The sequence below is a fragment of the Drosophila novamexicana genome, unplaced genomic scaffold (genome assembly GCF_003285875.2).
Source record: "Drosophila novamexicana strain 15010-1031.04,08,12 unplaced genomic scaffold, DnovRS2.1 tig00001062-arrow-arrow-pilon, whole genome shotgun sequence".
Taxonomy (NCBI): domain Eukaryota; kingdom Metazoa; phylum Arthropoda; class Insecta; order Diptera; family Drosophilidae; genus Drosophila; species Drosophila novamexicana.
In genome coordinates this window covers 1,274,877-1,291,650 of record NW_020824838.1, presented here as the reverse complement: position 1 = coordinate 1,291,650, position 16,774 = coordinate 1,274,877, and the positions used below count along the sequence as shown (strand labels likewise).

The 16,774-nt window shown below is 39.2% G+C and overlaps 4 protein-coding genes and 1 long non-coding RNA gene across 6 annotated transcripts; 2 read left to right on the top strand and 3 right to left on the bottom strand.

Annotated features, from left to right (window-relative positions):
- The first annotated feature begins 23 nt into the window (after nt 1-23).
- LOC115766102 (arrestin domain-containing protein 17) lies at nt 24-2,120 on the top strand. Its single transcript, XM_030709922.1, has 4 exons — nt 24-229; nt 863-1,018; nt 1,080-1,886; nt 1,952-2,120. The coding sequence occupies exons 1-4, from the start codon at nt 115-117 to the stop codon at nt 2,104-2,106; spliced, it is 1,233 nt and encodes a 410-aa protein (XP_030565782.1). The 5' UTR covers nt 24-114; the 3' UTR covers nt 2,107-2,120.
- A 364-nt stretch (nt 2,121-2,484) lies between these two features.
- On the bottom strand, nt 2,485-8,773 carry LOC115766033 (axoneme-associated protein mst101(2)-like). The gene is made up of 3 exons (XM_030709804.1): nt 8,498-8,773; nt 4,473-8,441; nt 2,485-2,519 (listed from the first exon to the last, which is right to left on the bottom strand). Exons 1-3 carry the CDS (start codon nt 8,667-8,669, stop codon nt 2,485-2,487), a joined length of 4,176 nt encoding a protein of 1,391 aa, XP_030565664.1. The 5' UTR covers nt 8,670-8,773.
- Nucleotides 8,774-8,831: 58 nt separating this feature from the next.
- Nucleotides 8,832-9,432, top strand: LOC115766074. The gene is made up of 3 exons (XR_004018175.1): nt 8,832-8,893; nt 8,945-9,091; nt 9,199-9,432. It is a non-coding gene; the product is annotated as an uncharacterized LOC115766074 (long non-coding RNA).
- Nucleotides 9,433-9,731: 299 nt separating this feature from the next.
- LOC115766202 lies at nt 9,732-14,694 on the bottom strand. Of its 2 annotated transcripts, XR_004018192.1 has the most exons (3): nt 10,289-14,694; nt 9,955-10,221; nt 9,732-9,900 (listed from the first exon to the last, which is right to left on the bottom strand). XR_004018192.1 is itself a non-coding variant. In XM_030710052.1 (2 exons), the coding sequence occupies exons 1-2, from the start codon at nt 14,589-14,591 to the stop codon at nt 9,882-9,884; spliced, it is 4,338 nt and encodes a 1,445-aa protein (XP_030565912.1). In that variant the 5' UTR covers nt 14,592-14,693; the 3' UTR covers nt 9,734-9,881. The 2 variants fall into 2 exon arrangements, 1 of the variants encoding a protein (XP_030565912.1); XM_030710052.1 differs by lacking the exon at nt 9,955-10,221 and having other exon boundaries at nt 9,734-9,916; nt 10,289-14,693.
- LOC115766203 (sorbitol dehydrogenase-like) lies at nt 14,691-16,232 on the bottom strand. Its single transcript, XM_030710053.1, has 6 exons — nt 16,118-16,232; nt 16,012-16,045; nt 15,481-15,950; nt 15,204-15,422; nt 15,020-15,141; nt 14,691-14,960 (listed from the first exon to the last, which is right to left on the bottom strand). Exons 1-6 carry the CDS (start codon nt 16,169-16,171, stop codon nt 14,777-14,779), a joined length of 1,083 nt encoding a protein of 360 aa, XP_030565913.1. The 5' UTR covers nt 16,172-16,232; the 3' UTR covers nt 14,691-14,776.
- Nucleotides 16,233-16,774: the final 542 nt, after the last annotated feature.

Genomic DNA, 16,774 nt, shown 5'->3' with positions numbered 1-16,774 from the left:
TCAGTTCAGTTAGTCGTTCGAACGAACCTATACCGTGCGATTCGGTACTGTTTAGTTTCGCTGGGTTTTGCCACTTAAACTGAATTATTTTGTACGTTAACCTAATATTAAACAATGGGTCTCAAAGGCTGTGAGGTGCAATTGGACAATCCATGGAACACTTACTACGCTGGACAAACTGTCAACGGCCAAGTCAAAATAACTTTTGACTCGCCCAAAAAAGTACGAGGTAGGAGTTTGATTCAAATATATGTATTCCGACCTGTATAACTTAATTGAGATGGTATTACTCATAAAAGTGACGGCATCAACAGAGCAGCTAATGATAATCAATTTATATACTAGAGAACCAAATACCTATTTGGTTTATAAGACAGCTGGTTTTCTAATCTCCCATAACAAAAACCTTCTGCTCAGTCGCAAAAAGCCGGTCCCGTTAGTCATATATATGTAAATAAATAAGCGAACCACACACCCATGGTGTGGTTTTTGGGTGGACCCTGTTTTCTTTATTGTATTTGTATACCATTCTGAAGCTGTATACAAACTAAAAACATAATACTCCCAATTTCTAAAGTCTACATTTTAAATTTGCCAAATTAATTTATACAAAAATGAGCATTACATTTTTAATTGAGGTCAACCTATTGGTACGCAACAGTGGAATGATGCTGTTTGCGATGATGTCATCGGTTTGGCAGTCATAGAGCGGGACAGAATCGCAGAGCTGAGCATTTGTCGCAGTAGCCAGTTATTTTTAGCATTTGCGAGACACGCAGTCGAGGTGTGCGAGGTGTGGCACGAAAATAAATTGTATTCTTTACAAACACAAAGTACATTTCCAACCACTTGTTCAACGCAGGCATTATTATACGTTTTTTGGGCGAAGCTAACACGGAGTGGACCGAGGAGCGTAACGTAACAACCAGTGAGGGCAAGACTGAGAACGAGACTACGCACCTGAAGGGACATGAGGAGTACTTCAAGATACAATACTACTTGCTTGGCGGCAAGAACAGTAAGTCATGCTCTTCCATCTCGATTAATCAATTGTAAGGTTAACATTCTTTGTTTTATAGGTTCCGAAACCGAACTGCCGCCGGGCACTCACACTTATCCGTTTACTTGCGCCCTACCGCCCAATTTGCCTTCCTCATTTGAGGGTGAATTCGGTCATGTGCGCTATACCATCAAAGTTACTTTGGATAGGCCTTGGAAGTTTGATCAGGATATGAAAATGGCATTTACTGTTATAGCGCCAGTTGACTTAAATCTGAATCCACGTGTTAAGGAAACGTTTAAGCTTGAACTGGAAAAGTCATTCTGTTGCTTTTGCTGCCGCTCTGGTCCGTTGTCCGTTATCACAAGCATACCACAAACTGGTTATGTTTCGGGTCAAATATTGCCCATAACCTGTGAGGTTGATAACACCAGCAATGTTAATCTCACCGCAGTTAAATTTGAATTGCGCAAACTTGTCACGTTCCATACGAACCAACCGCGCAGTGAGAAACGCGAATCAAAAGTGATAATTGCCCAGCTGAGCGTTGGACCCGTCAACGCCGGAGAATCTCATACATTTACACAGCAAATGGAAATACCTGCACTGCCTCCAACTAACTTACTGAATTGCGGCATAATTGCTCTAGACTATGATTTGCATGTGGAGTGCGATGTAAGTGGACCACATCGCAATCTCACCGGCAAAGTGCCAATTACCCTCGGCACAATACCGCTGGCTGCTTTAAAACCACAAACAGAAGATCCCTCTCTAGCACCCACACAACCGGTTAGTCCAGTTAGTCCACCCGGCGATGGTGGATTGGGTGGTGCCCTTGGCTGGAATGTGGCTGATAGTGCCGGCGGCGCACTTTACCCTAATATTCGTTAGTACAAATTTAATTCCCATGACCAAACAAGCGTACAAGTGCTATTTTACATTTTTTTATAGCGCCACCACAGTTTGTGGAAACGGAATACCGGGCACCAATCATAAGCGGACGTGATGATTCGGTACACACTCAAAGCATTGGAGACAACACCTTTGCTCCGCGCTATCCAACCTTTCAGTTCAAGAACGCGACAGCACCAGCAATAAGCCCTTAATTTTATTATGGCACTGCTATATTCCAAATGTGCTTCAAATTTGTTAATCTGTCTACTATTCAAATTATTTTTATTACGTTTTCTTCACTTCCCATTTATATCTAGGCTTTCCGTCCAAACGAAAGCATAAAAATAATCTTCAGCCAAACACATTGTTAGTCAATTTGAAAATCTCAATTAAGCCGCTCAAAATATGTATGTATATTTGTATTTGCGCGAGCGCCAGTCGAAACTCAGAAGTGCTCGTTATAAATTGTATCGATATTAAACACCTCTATTATCACTTTTGTCTTTATGTGCTATTCAAGTTGGGTGAAAAAAAAAGCGGGATCAGGGCGCACGTTAACAAGATTGAAGCTGAAACAGACCAGTCCATAGTCATACTCTATGACATCCTTGATAGCATGAAATACCTGCAAATGCCATGGAAAAAATTACGGTTTTAATGGAAATTTGTAATTTAGCTTGTCATATATATTTATATATATATTTGTCCTAAGTTGGTAACAATCGGATAATAAAAACAAAAATCGGTTGTTCTGTTGTGTAGGCAAAGTGGAGCAGCTTGAATCATTTGTATTTATGAACAATATTTTTATAAATGTGCGTTATTATGTGCATGATTCTTCTCCGGTAGCTCCGTCAACACATTTCCAAAACGTAGGAATAAATTTATAAGGCCTAAATAAAAAATATTTCTACTGTTTTTAAATGTTGACCGTTTTGAGAGATTGTCTAGTTTGTATACTACACGATTTCTGCTCATATAGGTTCATAAGACAACACTCATTATCCGGACTCTTCTGGAGTCTGTTTAGCTATTCTTTCGCATTCTTCCCTTAATTTTGCACCAGCTGCTTTTCGTTCGGCTCGGCGGTCAGGCTCGTATTTATTATTTTTCTCTTCCCAAGCATCCTGCTTTTGTGTCTTTACATTATTAGTACTTTTACACGAATCTTTTTCTGATTCACTCTTCGCCATCAAATCCTTACACTTCTTTTCTTCGGCCAACCTCAGACACATTTCCCTTAGCTTTTTAAAATTAGCCATTTTTGCGCACTTTTCCTTAAACGCCAAATGTTCCTTTTTCAACTTTTCCTGCATGGCGATTTTTTCGCATTCTGCTTTCTCGGCATTTTCTTTGCATTGCTTCTTAACCCCCTTCTGTTTTTCTTGCTCGTCTTTCTTAGCCAATTTATCACACTTTTCTTTTTGGCCCATTTCCTTGCATTTTTTCGCCTGAGCTTCCTTTTCTTTCTTTTCTTTTTCAAGCTTAGCTAACTTAGCGCATTTTTCTTTTTCGGCCATTTCCTTGCATTTATTCGCCTGAGCTTCCTTTTCTTTCTTTTCTTTTTCTTGGTTAGCTAATTTGGCGCATTTTTCTTTTTCGGCCATTTCCTTGCATTTATTCGCCTGAGCTTCCTTTTCTTTTTCTTTTTCTTGGTTTGCTAATTTAGCGCATTTTTCCTTTTCAGCCATTTCTTTGCACTTATTCGCCTGAGCTTCCTTTTCTTTTTCTTTTTCTTGGTTAGCTAATTTAGCGCATTTTTCCTTTTCAGCCATTTCCTTGCATTTACTCGCCTGAGCTTCCTTTTCTTTTTCTTTTTCTTGGTTAGCTAATTTGGCGCATTTTTCTTTTTCGGCCATTTCTTTGCATTTATTCGCCTGAGCTTCCTTTTCTTTTTCTTTTTCTTGGTTAGCTAATTTGGCGCATTTTTCTTTTTCGGCCATTTCTTTGCATTTATTCGCCTGAGCTTCCTTTTCTTTTTCTTTTTCTTGGTTAGCTAATTTGGCGCATTTTTCTTTTTCAGCCATTTCCTTGCATTTATTCGCCTGAGCTTCTTTTTCTTTCTTTTCTTTTTCAAGCTTAGCTAACTTACCGCATTTTTCTTTTTCAGCCATTTCTTTGCATTTATTCGCCTGAGCTTCCTTTTCTTTTTCTTTTTCTTGGTTTGCTAATTTAGCGCATTTTTCCTTTTCAGCCATTTCTTTGCACTTATTCGCCTGAGCTTCCTTTTCTTTTTCTTTTTCTTGGTTAGCTAATTTAGCGCATTTTTCCTTTTCAGCCATTTCTTTGCATTTATTCGCCTGAGCTTCCTTTTCTTTTTCTTTTTCTTGGTTAGCTAATTTGGCGCATTTTTCCTTTTCAGCCATTTCTTTGCATTTATTCGCCTGAGCTTCTTCTTTTTCTTGGTTAGCTAATTTAGCGCATTTTTCCTTTTCAGCCATTTTTTTGCATTTATTCGCCTGAGCTTCCTTTTCTTTTTCTTTTTCTTGGTTTGCTAATTTAGCGCATTTTTCCTTTTCAGCCATTTCTTTGCATTTATTCGCCTGAGCTTCCTTTTCTTTTTCTTTTTCTTGGTTACCTAATTTGGCGCATTTTTCTTTTTCAGCCATTTCTTTGCATTTATTCGCCTGAGCTTCTATTTCTTCTTCTTGGTTAGCTAATTTAGCGCATTTTTCCTTTTCAGCCATTTCTTTGCATTTATTCGCCTGAGCTTCCTTTTCTTTTTCTTTTTCATGGTTTGCTAATTTAGCGCATTTTTCCTTTTCAGCCATTTCTTTGCATTTATTCGCCTGAGCTTCCTTTTCTTTTTCTTTTTCTTGGTTAGCTAATTTGGCGCATTTTTCCTTTTCAGCCATTTCTTTGCATTTACTCGCCTGAGCTTCCTTTTCTTTTTCTTTTTCTTGGTTTGCTAATTTAGCGCATTTTTCCTTTTCAGCCATTTCCTTGCATTTATTCGCCTGAGCTTCTTTTTCTTTCTTTTCATTTTCAAGCTTAGCTAATTTAGCGCATTTTTCCTTTTCAGCCATTTCTTTGCATTTATTCGCCTGAGCTTCCTTTTCTTTTTCTTTTTCTTGGTTTGCTAATTTAGCGCATTTTTCCTTTTCAGCCATTTCTTTGCACTTATTCGCCTGAGCTTCCTTTTCTTTTTCTTTTTCTTGGTTAGCTAATTTAGCGCATTTTTCCTTTTCAGCCATTTCCTTGCATTTATTCGCCTGGCCTCCCTTTTCATTCTCTGTTTCGTTTTTAGCGCACTGTTCTTTTTCAGCTAGTTTCTTGCATTGTTTAAAGAGTTCTTCGATTTCTTTCATTTCTTTTTCATGCTCAGCTAATTTGTCGCATTTTTCTTTTTCAGCCATTTCTTTGCATTTATTCGCCTGAGCTTCCTTTTCTTTTTCTTTTTCTTGGTTAGCTAATTTGGCGCATTTTTCCTTTTCAGCCATTTCTTTGCATTTATTCGCCTGAGCTTCTTTTTCTTTCTTTTCTTTTTCAAACTTGGCTAACTTAGCGCATTTTTCTCTTTCGGCCATTTTCTTGCATTTATTCGCCTGAGCTTCCTTTTCTTTCTTTTCTTTTTCAAGCTTAGCTAATTTAGCGCATTTTTCTTTTTCGGCCATTTCCTTGCATAGACTTTGATCGACACTACTTGCCTCGGTTTTAGGCGTAGCTTTATTAGAAATTTTCTTGCAATGTTCTTTCAGTTCTTCAAGTTTTGTTAGTATCACGCTTTGTTTTTTATCATCGCACTGTTCCTCTTGAGCAAAATCTTTGCACATCTTATCAAGCTCTTCTTTTTCTTTCTTTTCTCTTTCTTGCTCAGCTAATTTGGCGCATTTTTCTTTTTCTGCCATTTCCTTGCATTTACTCGCCTGAGCTTCCTTTTCTTTTTCCTTTTCTTGGTTAGCTAATTTAGCGCATTTTTCCTTTTCAGCCATTTCTTTGCATTTATTCGCCTGAGCTTCCTTTTCTTTCTTTTCTTTTTCAAGCTTAGCTAATTTAGCGCATTTTTCCTTTTCAGCCATTTCTTTGCATTTATTCGCCTGAGCTTCCTTTTCTTTTTCTTTTTCTTGGTTAGCTAATTTAGCGCATTTTTCTTTTTCGGCTATTTCCTTGCATTTTTTCGCCTGAGCTTCCTTTTCTTTTTTTTCTTTTTCGAGCTTAGCTAACTTACCGCATTTTTCTTTTTGGGCCAGTTCCTTGCACTGCTTATCCTGGCCTCCGTTTTCCTTGTTTTCCATTTCTTGCTTATTTAATTTCTCGCACTCTAATTTTAGAGAAATTTCCATGCATCGCTTTCTAAGATCCTCTGGACTTAAACAACTTTTGTTATTCGTTGGCTTTTTTTTCGACTTCTCAGCCAATTTTTTGCACTGCATCTTCAGTTCTTCTAGCTTTTCCAATATCTGACATTGCATTTTAAACTCCTCATTTTCTTTCTTTTCTTTTTCAAGCTCAGCTAACTTCTCACATTGTTCTTTTTGGGCCATTTCCTTGCACTTATTCGCCTGCCCTTTTTCTTTTTCTTGCTTAGCTAATTTAGCGCATTTTTCTTTTTCAGCCATTTCCTTGCATTTCTTCGCCTGACCCTCTTTTTCTTTCTTCTCTTTTTCTTGCTTGGATAATTTAGAGCATTTTTCCTTTTCAGCCATTTCCTTGCATTTATTCGCCTGAGCTTCCTTTTCTTTCTTTTCTTTTTCAAGCTTAGCTAATTTAGCGCATTTTTCCTTTTCGGCCATTTCTTTGCATTTTTTCGCCTGAGCTTCCTTTTCTTTTTCTTGCTTAGCTAATTTAGCGCATTTTTCTTTTTCAGCCATTTCCTTGCATTTCTTCGCCTGACCCTCTTTTTCTTTCTTCTCTTTTTCTTGCTTGGATAATTTAGAGCATTTTTCCTTTTCAGCCATTTCCTTGCATTTATTCGCCTGAGCTTCCTTTTCTTTCTTTTCTTTTTCAAGCTTAGCTAATTTAGCGCATTTTTCCTTTTCGGCCATTTCTTTGCATTTTTTCGCCTGAGCTTCCTTTTCTTTTTCTTTTTCTTGCTTAGCTAATTTAGAGCATTTTTCTTTTTCAGCCATTTCCTTGCATTTCTTCGCCTGACCCTCTTTTTCTTTCTTCTCTTTTTCTTGCTTGGATAATTTAGAGCATTTTTCCTTTTCAGCCATTTCCTTGCATTTATTCGCCTGAGCTTCTTTTTCTTTCTTTTCTTTTTCAAGCTTAGCTAATTTAGCGCATTTTTCCTTTTCGGCCATTTCTTTGCATTTTTTCGCCTGAGCTTCCTTTTCTTTTTCTTTTTCTTGCTTAGCTAATTTAGCGCATTTTTCTTTTTCAGCCATTTCCTTGCATTTCTTCGCCTGACCCTCTTTTTCTTTCTTCTCTTTTTCTTGCTTGGATAATTTAGAGCATTTTTCCTTTTCAGCCATTTCCTTGCATTTATTCGCCTGAGCTTCTTTTTCTTTCTTTTCTTTTTCAAGCTTAGCTAACTGAGCGCATTTTTCTTTTTCAGCCATTTCTTTGCATTTTTTCGCCTGACCTTTTTCCTTCTCTTGTTCTTGCTGTTCTTTTTGGTCCAATTCTTTGCATTTCTTCACTTCTCCGACAGCCGTGCCTTGCTTCTCAGAATTTTCTGCGTCTTCACCAGCTTTCTCATTTTTGGAGTTACATTTAGCTTTTTCAGCCATTATTCTGCACTGTTTCTTCAGCTCTTCCAGCTTTTCCAATATCTTACACTGCCTTTCGAACTGCTCCTTCTCCATCCTCAATTTGTTTAACTTGGCCGATTCCTCGCAGTTTTCCTTTTCGGCCTGCCCCTGGCCTTGCTTTCCCTTCTTTTCGTTTTTCTGGGCCATATTCTTACTCTGTTCATCAAGCTGCTCTTTTTTATTAGGTTTTTCATTGCTTTTCTGCTTTGAATTACTTTTGCTTTTCTCAGACTTAGCTTTTGCCTCTTCGGCCGATTTTTTGGATTCCTGCGTTTGTTTTTCCAGCTTAGCACATATTTCTTTCTGGGCCAATTCCTTGGATAGTTTTTTAAGCTTCTGCTTTTGCTTTTTGTGTTTTTCTAACATCCCCGCTTTATCCATCTTTCGTGTTTTTTTTTTCGTAGGTTCTTGAAGCTGCTCGCTTTCCTCTTTCTTAAGTTCTTCGTCCGCCAATTTATAGCTCTCCTGCTGCTGATATAATTCTGTGCATAGCTCACCGAGAGCGGTCGCTTCATTGTTTAGTTTTTCTAGCTCGGCCAATTTGTTAGGATGCTCCTGTTTGCCCAAAGTTTCGCATTGAGCTCTCAGATTCTCGAGCTCTTCCAGCAGTTGACACTTTTCTTGTTCGGCTAATTCCTGGCATGTTGTCGAAATTTTCTTTTTATCGTCCTCTTTTAAATTCTCGGCGCCAAACTCTTCGACCACCAAGCGCTGGCAAGCAAGCTTAAATTTCCTAGCCAATATCTTGCATTGCGTTTTCAGCTTATTTTTCTGATTAGAACTTAACCGATTCTCGTCTGACGATATCTTATTGTGTCGGCGAATGCTGACTTTCATTTTCGCTGAATGTGCGTCTGTGTTAGCATCCGAATAAGCTTTAATTCATTAGACAATTTATTGAATTACTTACAGGGTTTTTTTTTCCTGTCGTTATTCTGACCTATAGACATATTACGTGTTTTAATTTGCCAGTTTTCAATCGTCTGCGCCAGGCCTTTATATAGTAAGGAGCTAAAGTTCAACGTGATCACGGGCTGCATGCATGAATTGCAGGCCCTAATGCACGCACTTCGTGTAAACATATTAACGCCGTGCTATAAATTTTATACAAACTAATTTGTTTTATTACGAAAAATTTTTAGGTCTGGCCCAGAAAATATTCAAACCGAAAATGTAGTTTGCACTACAGATCAACATCTTTTGGATGTTAATTTTTAATTGACAAACCTTGCCCAGCTTGCCGTATGTGTTCAAAATTGTATCGAAAAACTGACGTTAACATATATTACTCCAAATTTTCCCAAAGGTAAAATTTACGGCCTATACTATTTCTTTAAGCAAATTGTTTATTCCTTAGGAATCGTAAAGACTCCATTAGGGAGCATTCATCTAATACCTATGTATTCCAATTCCCCCAATAGGATTAATCACTAGACTCTTATCTCTATGAGCGATTTACTCCAATTAGAAACCGTTGATCAAGAGCAGCTCTGAATGAAAGTCGGTAAGATAGTGTTGCGAAACGCGGTTTTTATTATTGATGCAAGTCTTTCATTATGATTACATGGATACATTTTCATTTCTCGTTTCCACATTTTGCGCTCTTTGCAGACGCTAATATATAGGGTATAAACTCTTTTTGGACACTTTCCGGGTTGGTTCTATTATCAAATACGTCTTAACTGGACAAGTGCTGAATCCGAATTGTACTTCCGATCGATAAGGTTCAAGAGTATTGACTTTGGCTATAAACTTCTTTAAAAGCCAGCTTATTCCAATTGAAGAGGGGGGTTGCCTACTTTTGGAACTTTTAATTTTTCACTCTCAAGACTTGATTTATATTTTAAAAAGTCCCAAAGCCTCTCAATAATAATGATTACACTGATAGTGATTTTAAACTATAATAAACTATAATTTAGAAACTAAAATGTTCATTTGTACCATATGGTTTTCTATATTTAAATAATTGTTAAAGCAATCTAAACTCAGATTTTCAACGTTATGCGGTCACGACCTTAGCGCATCGAATTCTCAGTAGCAAGATTGTGTTATCTGCACAATTAGCAGTGAGTAATGTGTCAGATGAACACTATGCCCCCAATTGGCTAATCGAGAGAATGTACTTTGAGGCGAAATAAAATTGTTCCAACTTTTAACTTTTTATTATTCTTCACAAATATCTAAAATTTGATAAACGTGAAATTTGTCTCAAAATGTTTTATGTTGCTTAGCGGATTGAACTCTTCCAGGCCTGATTCCAATTGTTGAGCGTTTTTAAATTCGTTGTCGCCGGCTTAGTGTTTCTTTTCGATTCTGGAAATATATATTACTGTGTGCAAACAAGTTAGTAATTTGTTATTGACTTACAAATAACCTAATGGTCTATGCACTAGGCTTATTTATAGCGTATTATCAACTACACAACAACTGTATAATATACATCTGATTGCTGTCATTTTCCTCGGTGTGACATTGAATGCCTAATAAGTCGGTTTTTAAACTGCTAATCTGTTTATATATATATTATATATCCTTTTATATGACGGGCAAAATCTGATTTGTTTAATGATTTTGCTGCGGACTACCAGGTGGCGCCAATAAAGATTGTTGATCAGAGTTGTTTACAGGCTTTCGCTGCGAACCACCAGGTGGCGCTAACAACTATCAGTTCCCGTTTATGACGTTATATGTAAATACTTACGCAAGTTTTGGAATAATTGCCGACCCAACGCGCCGAAACTTCGCTTGCCACATTCCTCGTCGTCTTCGATTTCCTTTACATCCTTCACTTTCTCCAAGCACTTTTTGGATCCACCTTTAATCACTATTTCGCTTTTATCCTTCTTATTTTTAAGCTTTGCTCGTAGGCTTTTGTCCTCGCATTTGTACGGAGTGCCACCAAGAATTTTTGTGCTATTGATGTCATCAGTAAAATTAACCAAATTCTCCTCTGATTCTGTTTTTTGCACACGTAAAATATCACTATCAGGAGTCAGTGTCAGTTTTTGGTGCGATGATATGCCAGGCAGGAGCAGCTGCTTTGAACAGGACACTTCAAATTGATCATGGAAACGGTGACGTGATTCCCTGTCATTCTCACCATGTCTATTTTCTTGGGATTTAGTTCTTCGCTCTTTAAGTATTTCTTCTTTACCTAGCTGTCGTTTTGCCAGATCCGGCGAAATAAAAGTTTCTACTGCCTTTTTACTAGCATATGGTGTAAAAGATTTTTTACTCTTACTTCCAGTATGATTATCTAGCCTTGAGTTTCGATTATTAACCGCGGAGTAGGTGGTGATGTTCCTGCGACCACTTTCATTATTGTTTTTCCGTTTGCCCATAAACATTTCATAGAGATATTGGGAGATCGTCAACTTTGGCTTTGGTTTTTGCTGTGCAGAGACATCAAGTTCATCGACATCTAGTTTATCGACATCTAATTTAGCGACATCTGGTTTAGCGACATCTAGTTTAGCGAAATCTCGCTTATCGGCATCTAGTTTAGCAGCATCTAGTTGAGCGACATCTCGCTTATTAACATCTAGCTTATCGACATCTAGCTTATGGACATTTAGCTTATCGACACCTAGTTTTTCGATATTTATATGTTTAGTTTTCTCTAGAATCTGTCGAGCTTCACTTTCTCTTAAAAATTGTTCGGCCTTAAATCTTAACGTTTCATCATCGTCTTCAATATTTATATTTGTTGAGAAGTCGCGATTCTCACCCTCTGTTGTCGAATTGTAAAGGACACCAGGTGTTATATCTTCAGCCTTGATTTTATGTGTCTTTTCAGTCGATTTGTCTCTCACATTGCAAGTGATGTCCTTAGAAATTTTATTATCGCTACCTTTATCTACAGTTAGATCGGTGCGGAATTTCTTATCCATTTTCTTTGAATCGGGTTCTGCATTCATCACACGCTTGCCACCAATCCGGCTCTCATCAGTGCCAATGAGCTCTGTTTTGCCATAAGATGTCAAAGTTTTGCCTGCATTAGAATTACCCATCGATGCGGACGTTAAATGACAATCACGATGTCCAGAAGCCTTCAGGTCTTGAAGCGATACTATTGGCATACCTTTACCTGCAATTGTATCACTCTCCTTAGAGGTTGCAGAACTCTCTGATATACCCTTAACGATTGCTGCTGCAATGGTTGCAGTAAGTTCCCGATCAGAACAAGACTTATCCATTGAGTTGGCACCGCTTGTTGTTTCAGTGCGAGCTGTAGAAGGCGCATCCCCACTTTTCATTGGACTCATTTTATTTTCTTTCACTGGGGTGGTGTCGACCTCACGTCTAGATCGCAGCTCGTCAGCTACATTTTCAAGGAACTCCGCTTTTTTTTTCTCTTCCTTGATCTTTTCCTTTAGTATATTTACGACCTGTTCTTTATGGCCTTTGGCTGCCTTTTCTTGCTTCAATGGAATCTGGCGAACAGCTTGCAAAAGCGAACCAATCGTGCCCCTATTCGATTTTTGACTAGAGCTAAACGCAGTTGACTTTGTTTTCTGCGCATATTTCAGACCATACTGCGGCCTTGCAGATTGCTGAATTTCTGCTTTCCTGTCATAGGAATTGGGTTTTTCGGTACTAGACCGATATTTTAAATCTGAGTTGATGCCATCCTGAGTATAAGCCGACTTTGATCGAGTCTTGAAGGCTGTTTCCTCCACAGTATCCGCCGAGAGCAACTCAATTTTTTCAGCCTTGATTGTATCACCCGAGAATTTTCTATCGGAAATGGACGCAGATCTTACGGCACTGAACGACTCCAGCAAATTGTTACTGGTTTCTTTAGGGGTAGAGAGGTCCTTATTGGAAGCCTCATCCACTTTGTTAGCTCCATGTTTGTTGGTTGACTGGTTTGGCAGGGCTTCAGAAGACAAATCTGTGACTTTATAAATGCTATTTGATTTGTTCTTCGGGGTCTTATCCAATTTGTCTGCCGAGGGCTTATTGTCGGACTGACTCTGAGAGGGTTTCAATTTGTGAAACCTTTCTCCATCTTTGTTAAAGCTCTTAGGCGTGTCTTTTGAGGCCTCATCAGGTTTCATTGCACCGGATTTCTTGATCAACTGGTTCTGTGATTGTTTAACTTCAGAATTCCAGCTCTTAACATTGTAGATGGAATTTGATTTATTTTTTGATTCGTCAAATTTGGAGCTTGGCTTGTTTAGTGCAGATTTGTTGTCGGGCTGCTTCTGATATGGTGTAGCTTTGGAAAATCCATCATCGGCTTTAAATATACTGCTATATTTATCTTTTGAGCCCTTCTCAGATTCAGTTGCTGTGGATTTGATTTCTGACTGGATTTTGGATTTGTCCTTTGAAGCTTCATCCGTTCTGCTCGGTGCAAATTTGTTGTCCGACTTATTCTGATGGGGCATAGCTTTAGAAAACCCATCCTCAATTTTATAGGCGGTATTCGATTTGATCTTTGAGGATTCATAACCTTTATTTGGAGGGGAAAGAATCTTAGCAACCCATTCGTCGTGCTTATTCGAGCCCTTAAGTACGTCCTTTAATGCTTCGTCATCTTTAATTACTGCAGTTTTGATTTCTGTCTGACTCTGAACGGGCTTAGAAATCTTGTGCTCAAATTTGAAGGAGGTATTTGATTTTTCCTTTTGAAGAACCGCAGATTTTAATGCCGAGTTGCCTTCCACAGCTAATTCAGGTCCCGTTTTGCTGGCGTTATTGCATCTCGGGTCTTTTGTTTGGGCTTGATTTGATTTCGCTTTGTCCATGCTATTGCTGCTGGAGGTTTCCGTTTTCCATGGATTTAGTATCGTTTTGTTTTTGATTTCGGTACTCGGAGCTTCCATTTTGGGTGGATTTTGTACTACACTGCCTAGGCTATTGCTCCTTGCACCCTTAGTTAGAGATTGATCTGGCTCTGGTTTGGTCTTGCTAATACTTTGCTGGATATTTCTATCTCCTGCAGATTGGATTTTAGTTTGCGCAGTCTCTGGTTTCGCTTCCACTTGAGATAACTTGTGGTTTTTATTATGTTGATCTTTACTATTTTGTTTAGAGCTAACCACGAGCAACGACTGAGACCTTCCTTCCTTAGAACCAATTCCATTCGTTCCTCCTTCGACAGACCCCTTAGCACTAGTCTTAAAAAGCTCTCCAAACATTCCCTCCCATGGAATTTGGGGGTCACTTTTAAAGCCCATGTTTTTATCTGCTAGATTCCTTGCAGATTCGGAACGTTTTTGCGACATCTTCGTTTGAGACGGTTCTGGTTTCCCGTCAAAAAGATTGGTGTTACCGACTCCTGACTGGGATGAGGACCAAGTTTTTAAATCTGTTTTACCACCCTCTATGCTTGAAACTTTTTGCGATTCGGTCTGCGAAGCTTGAGAGCATTTATCTGTTAGCTTAGTCACAGCGTTTATATTGGCGGTGGTTGTTACGGGACTTGAGGATTTATCTTGCTTTTCAGTAGTCCTTAAGGCCCCTTCATCTGTCTGGCTCCGAACAGGTTTTCGATTTGAAGCTTTCTTACTTTCAATTGAATCAACAAATGCCCTAACCCTGCTTTCCACGGCACTCGCATTCGACCCACACTTAACAGATGTGTCTTTAGATTGATCTCCAACCGTTTGGCTAGATTTCGATGAACTCTTAGCGTCTGTCGATTTAGGCGTTGTATTTGCGTGAATGTGGCTCTTAAGACTGATTGTATCTTTAATATTCTGCTTGCTGCCAACAACGTGGCCCAGTGCCTTCATTTCCTGTTCAATGGATAGCTTGGGTGCAGTTCCCGTAGCTATCTTCTGTTTGGACTTAGAATCTACGAGTTTAAGGTCAGTGGAAATTTTTTCATCCTTGTTCGCTACTCGCGGTCGCATATTCTTCTTGGTGTCTTTGTGCCCAGAGTCATCATCATGAAAGTGTCGGATCATCGGAGCCAATGGGCGGTGGCCAGCGTACCTGATGGACAAATACGTGTATAGGGATCGTGAACACCGCCAATACAGTAAATTGGACATTTCGTGTATTTTTTGAAAGTGTAAAGGTAAACCACTGAAGCTAAGCGAATAAAAATCGTGTTAAAATTTTGAAACTCTAAGAATATAACTTAAATTTTGTACCAAGCTAACAAATTTATTGTTCCGTAAAGCACCAGGTATTACATTTTTCTGAACTATGATGCAGGGCTTACTATACTGTATACCTAAAATTTGACAGGATTATTGATATTCCTTGGTTGTACATGAATCATAACTTTAATGGCCCCGCCTGTGCCAAGACGAGCTGTTTCAAATGCCTTCGCGGTCTCCGTAATGTTGAAGTGATGTGTGACAAGACGCTTTACATTCACCCGACCGGAGGCAACCAGTGCCAGGGCAGCGGAATAGCTTTAAAAAAATATATAGGTCATCCAATAGCTGGAAAAATTATTAAGTTTTCTACTCACTCGTTACAGTAGCGGAACACACCGCGAATGTCCACCTCTCGAGCCAAGGAATTGAACAGAGGAAGCTTCATTTCTGACGGACCCATTCCCACGATAACAACAACACCTCCAGATCGTGTAGCCTGACGTAACAAAGGTTGTGATCATTTATAAAAATATCAGGGCCTATCAGCAAAGCTCTTACAAAGATTGCAAGGCGTGTGGTGCTCTCTGCTCCACAGCAGTCAATTGACTTATCAGGCTCATCACCCATTACTTGTCGCACACGATCCGCGACATTTTCAGCGGTGTCGCCAGGTTTCATCAGCAGAGTATGAGTGGCGCCCAGTTCCTTGGCGATATCCAGACGTTGTTGCACCAAGTCCGTAATTAAAATCTTTGTAGCACCCATAGATTGTGCGACCTTGAACACTTGAAATAATATATGGCCGGCTTAAATTAGTTTCAGGCAATCAACTTACCAATAGCGTAACCAATCCAATTGGCCCTGCGCCCAGGATGAGCACCTTAGAGCCTAAGCCCACGCCAGCTCGGTTACAGGCATGCACGCCCACCGACAACGGTTCTAGCAAAGCACCTTCCTCCATCGTGACGTGGTCGGGTAGCTTGAAGCAAAAGTCCGCAGCATGCTTGTAGTACCGGGTCAGATTGCCGTCGTAGGGTGGCGTGGCACAGAATGCCATGTCAGGGCACAGATTATAGCTGCCCTGCTTGCAGTGATCACATTTATAGCAGGGCACGCCTGGCTCAATGGCGACGCGGTCGCCTACAACGAGATTCTTAACTTTGCTGCCCACTTTGGCAACCACGCCAGCACTTTCATGGCCAATGACCATGGGCTTCGTGACCACAAAGTGGCCAATGCGACCCTTTGTCAGATAATGCACATCTGAGCCGCAAATACCGACGCTATCCATCGCCACCAAAACCTCTGCGGATTAGAATTTTAAATGTAACAATATTCATTTTATATTATGATGAGCTGAACATGCCATCTGCGGAAATATCCGGTATTGGACGTTGCTCCTGCGCATGGAATTAGAGAGTTATATAAACGAAATTATTTTTTATTTCTGTTTGCTTGTCCGATTGCCATACCAAACGCATATCCTCAATGCCATGCAAAACTGCTGTCAGGTTATCCTTTGTCATTTTGATAATCCTTGTAATATAATCGAATGTGTTTACGGAAAGAAGACCGCTCGATTTGAACGTCGATTTGATACTAATTCAACGTTTTCCACTATCGCAGCTCGTCGAGTTTATCAGCAATTTGCTTCGAATTTTATATAATTTTATTTTTATTGTTGTAAGCTTGTAATTTGCTTGCACTTCCCAGCATTTGTGTTGACATGTTTGTTTGACCTTGCGTTAGTGCAAGTGAAAAGGTGTATGGGGGAGATTACAAGTTTTTCACACCTTGTTTCTATACCCTTGCAGCGGGTATTATAATTTTGTCGTGAAATGTGTAACGCATAGAAGGAGACATCTCCGACATCATAAAAAATATATATTTTTGATCAGTATCAACAGCCGATTCGATATTGCCATATCTGTCCATCCGTCTGTCTGTTTCATGAAACTTTGCAAAAGTCCCTCTTTCTGTTGCACGCAGCACATATGTTAAAACCAGCTGGATCGGACCACTATATCATATAGCTTTCATAGGAACGATCGGCTCTTGTATGAACAACTTTTTTGTTTATCTGGATATCATGACCAAACTCGACATTTATTATTTTTACTATGCTCCTC

What these genes read in the sequence shown, in the direction of transcription:
- LOC115766102 (XM_030709922.1), top strand. Translation starts at nt 115, where the DNA reads ATGGGTCTCAAAGGCTGTGAGGTGCAATTGGACAATCCATGGAACACT. An exon ending in CTCGCCCAAAAAAGTACGAG is followed by an intron (nt 230 to 862) that starts GTAGGAGTTTGA and finishes TGTTCAACGCAG; the next exon opens with GCATTATTATACGTTTTTTG. An exon ending in CGCACTTTACCCTAATATTC is followed by an intron (nt 1,887 to 1,951) that starts GTTAGTACAAAT and finishes ATTTTTTTATAG; the next exon opens with CGCCACCACAGTTTGTGGAA.
- LOC115766033 (XM_030709804.1), bottom strand. Translation starts at nt 8,669, where the DNA reads ATGTTTACACGAAGTGCGTGCATTAGGGCCTGCAATTCATGCATGCAG. An exon ending in CGACAGGAAAAAAAAACCCT is followed by an intron (nt 8,442 to 8,497) that starts GTAAGTAATTCA and finishes ATGCTAACACAG; the next exon opens with ACGCACATTCAGCGAAAATG. An exon ending in AGAAAAATGCGCCAAATTAG is followed by an intron (nt 2,520 to 4,472) that starts GTAACCAAGAAA and finishes TGGCATTTGCAG; the next exon opens with GTATTTCATGCTATCAAGGA.
- LOC115766202 (XM_030710052.1), bottom strand. Translation starts at nt 14,591, where the DNA reads ATGTCCAATTTACTGTATTGGCGGTGTTCACGATCCCTATACACGTAT. An exon ending in GCAATTATTCCAAAACTTGC is followed by an intron (nt 9,917 to 10,288) that starts GTAAGTATTTAC and finishes GTTTGCACACAG; the next exon opens with TAATATATATTTCCAGAATC.
- LOC115766203 (XM_030710053.1), bottom strand. Translation starts at nt 16,171, where the DNA reads ATGACAAAGGATAACCTGACAGCAGTTTTGCATGGCATTGAGGATATG. An exon ending in CCACACGCCTTGCAATCTTT is followed by an intron (nt 15,142 to 15,203) that starts GTAAGAGCTTTG and finishes TTGTTACGTCAG; the next exon opens with GCTACACGATCTGGAGGTGT. An exon ending in GTGTTCCGCTACTGTAACGA is followed by an intron (nt 14,961 to 15,019) that starts GTGAGTAGAAAA and finishes ATTTTTTTAAAG; the next exon opens with CTATTCCGCTGCCCTGGCAC.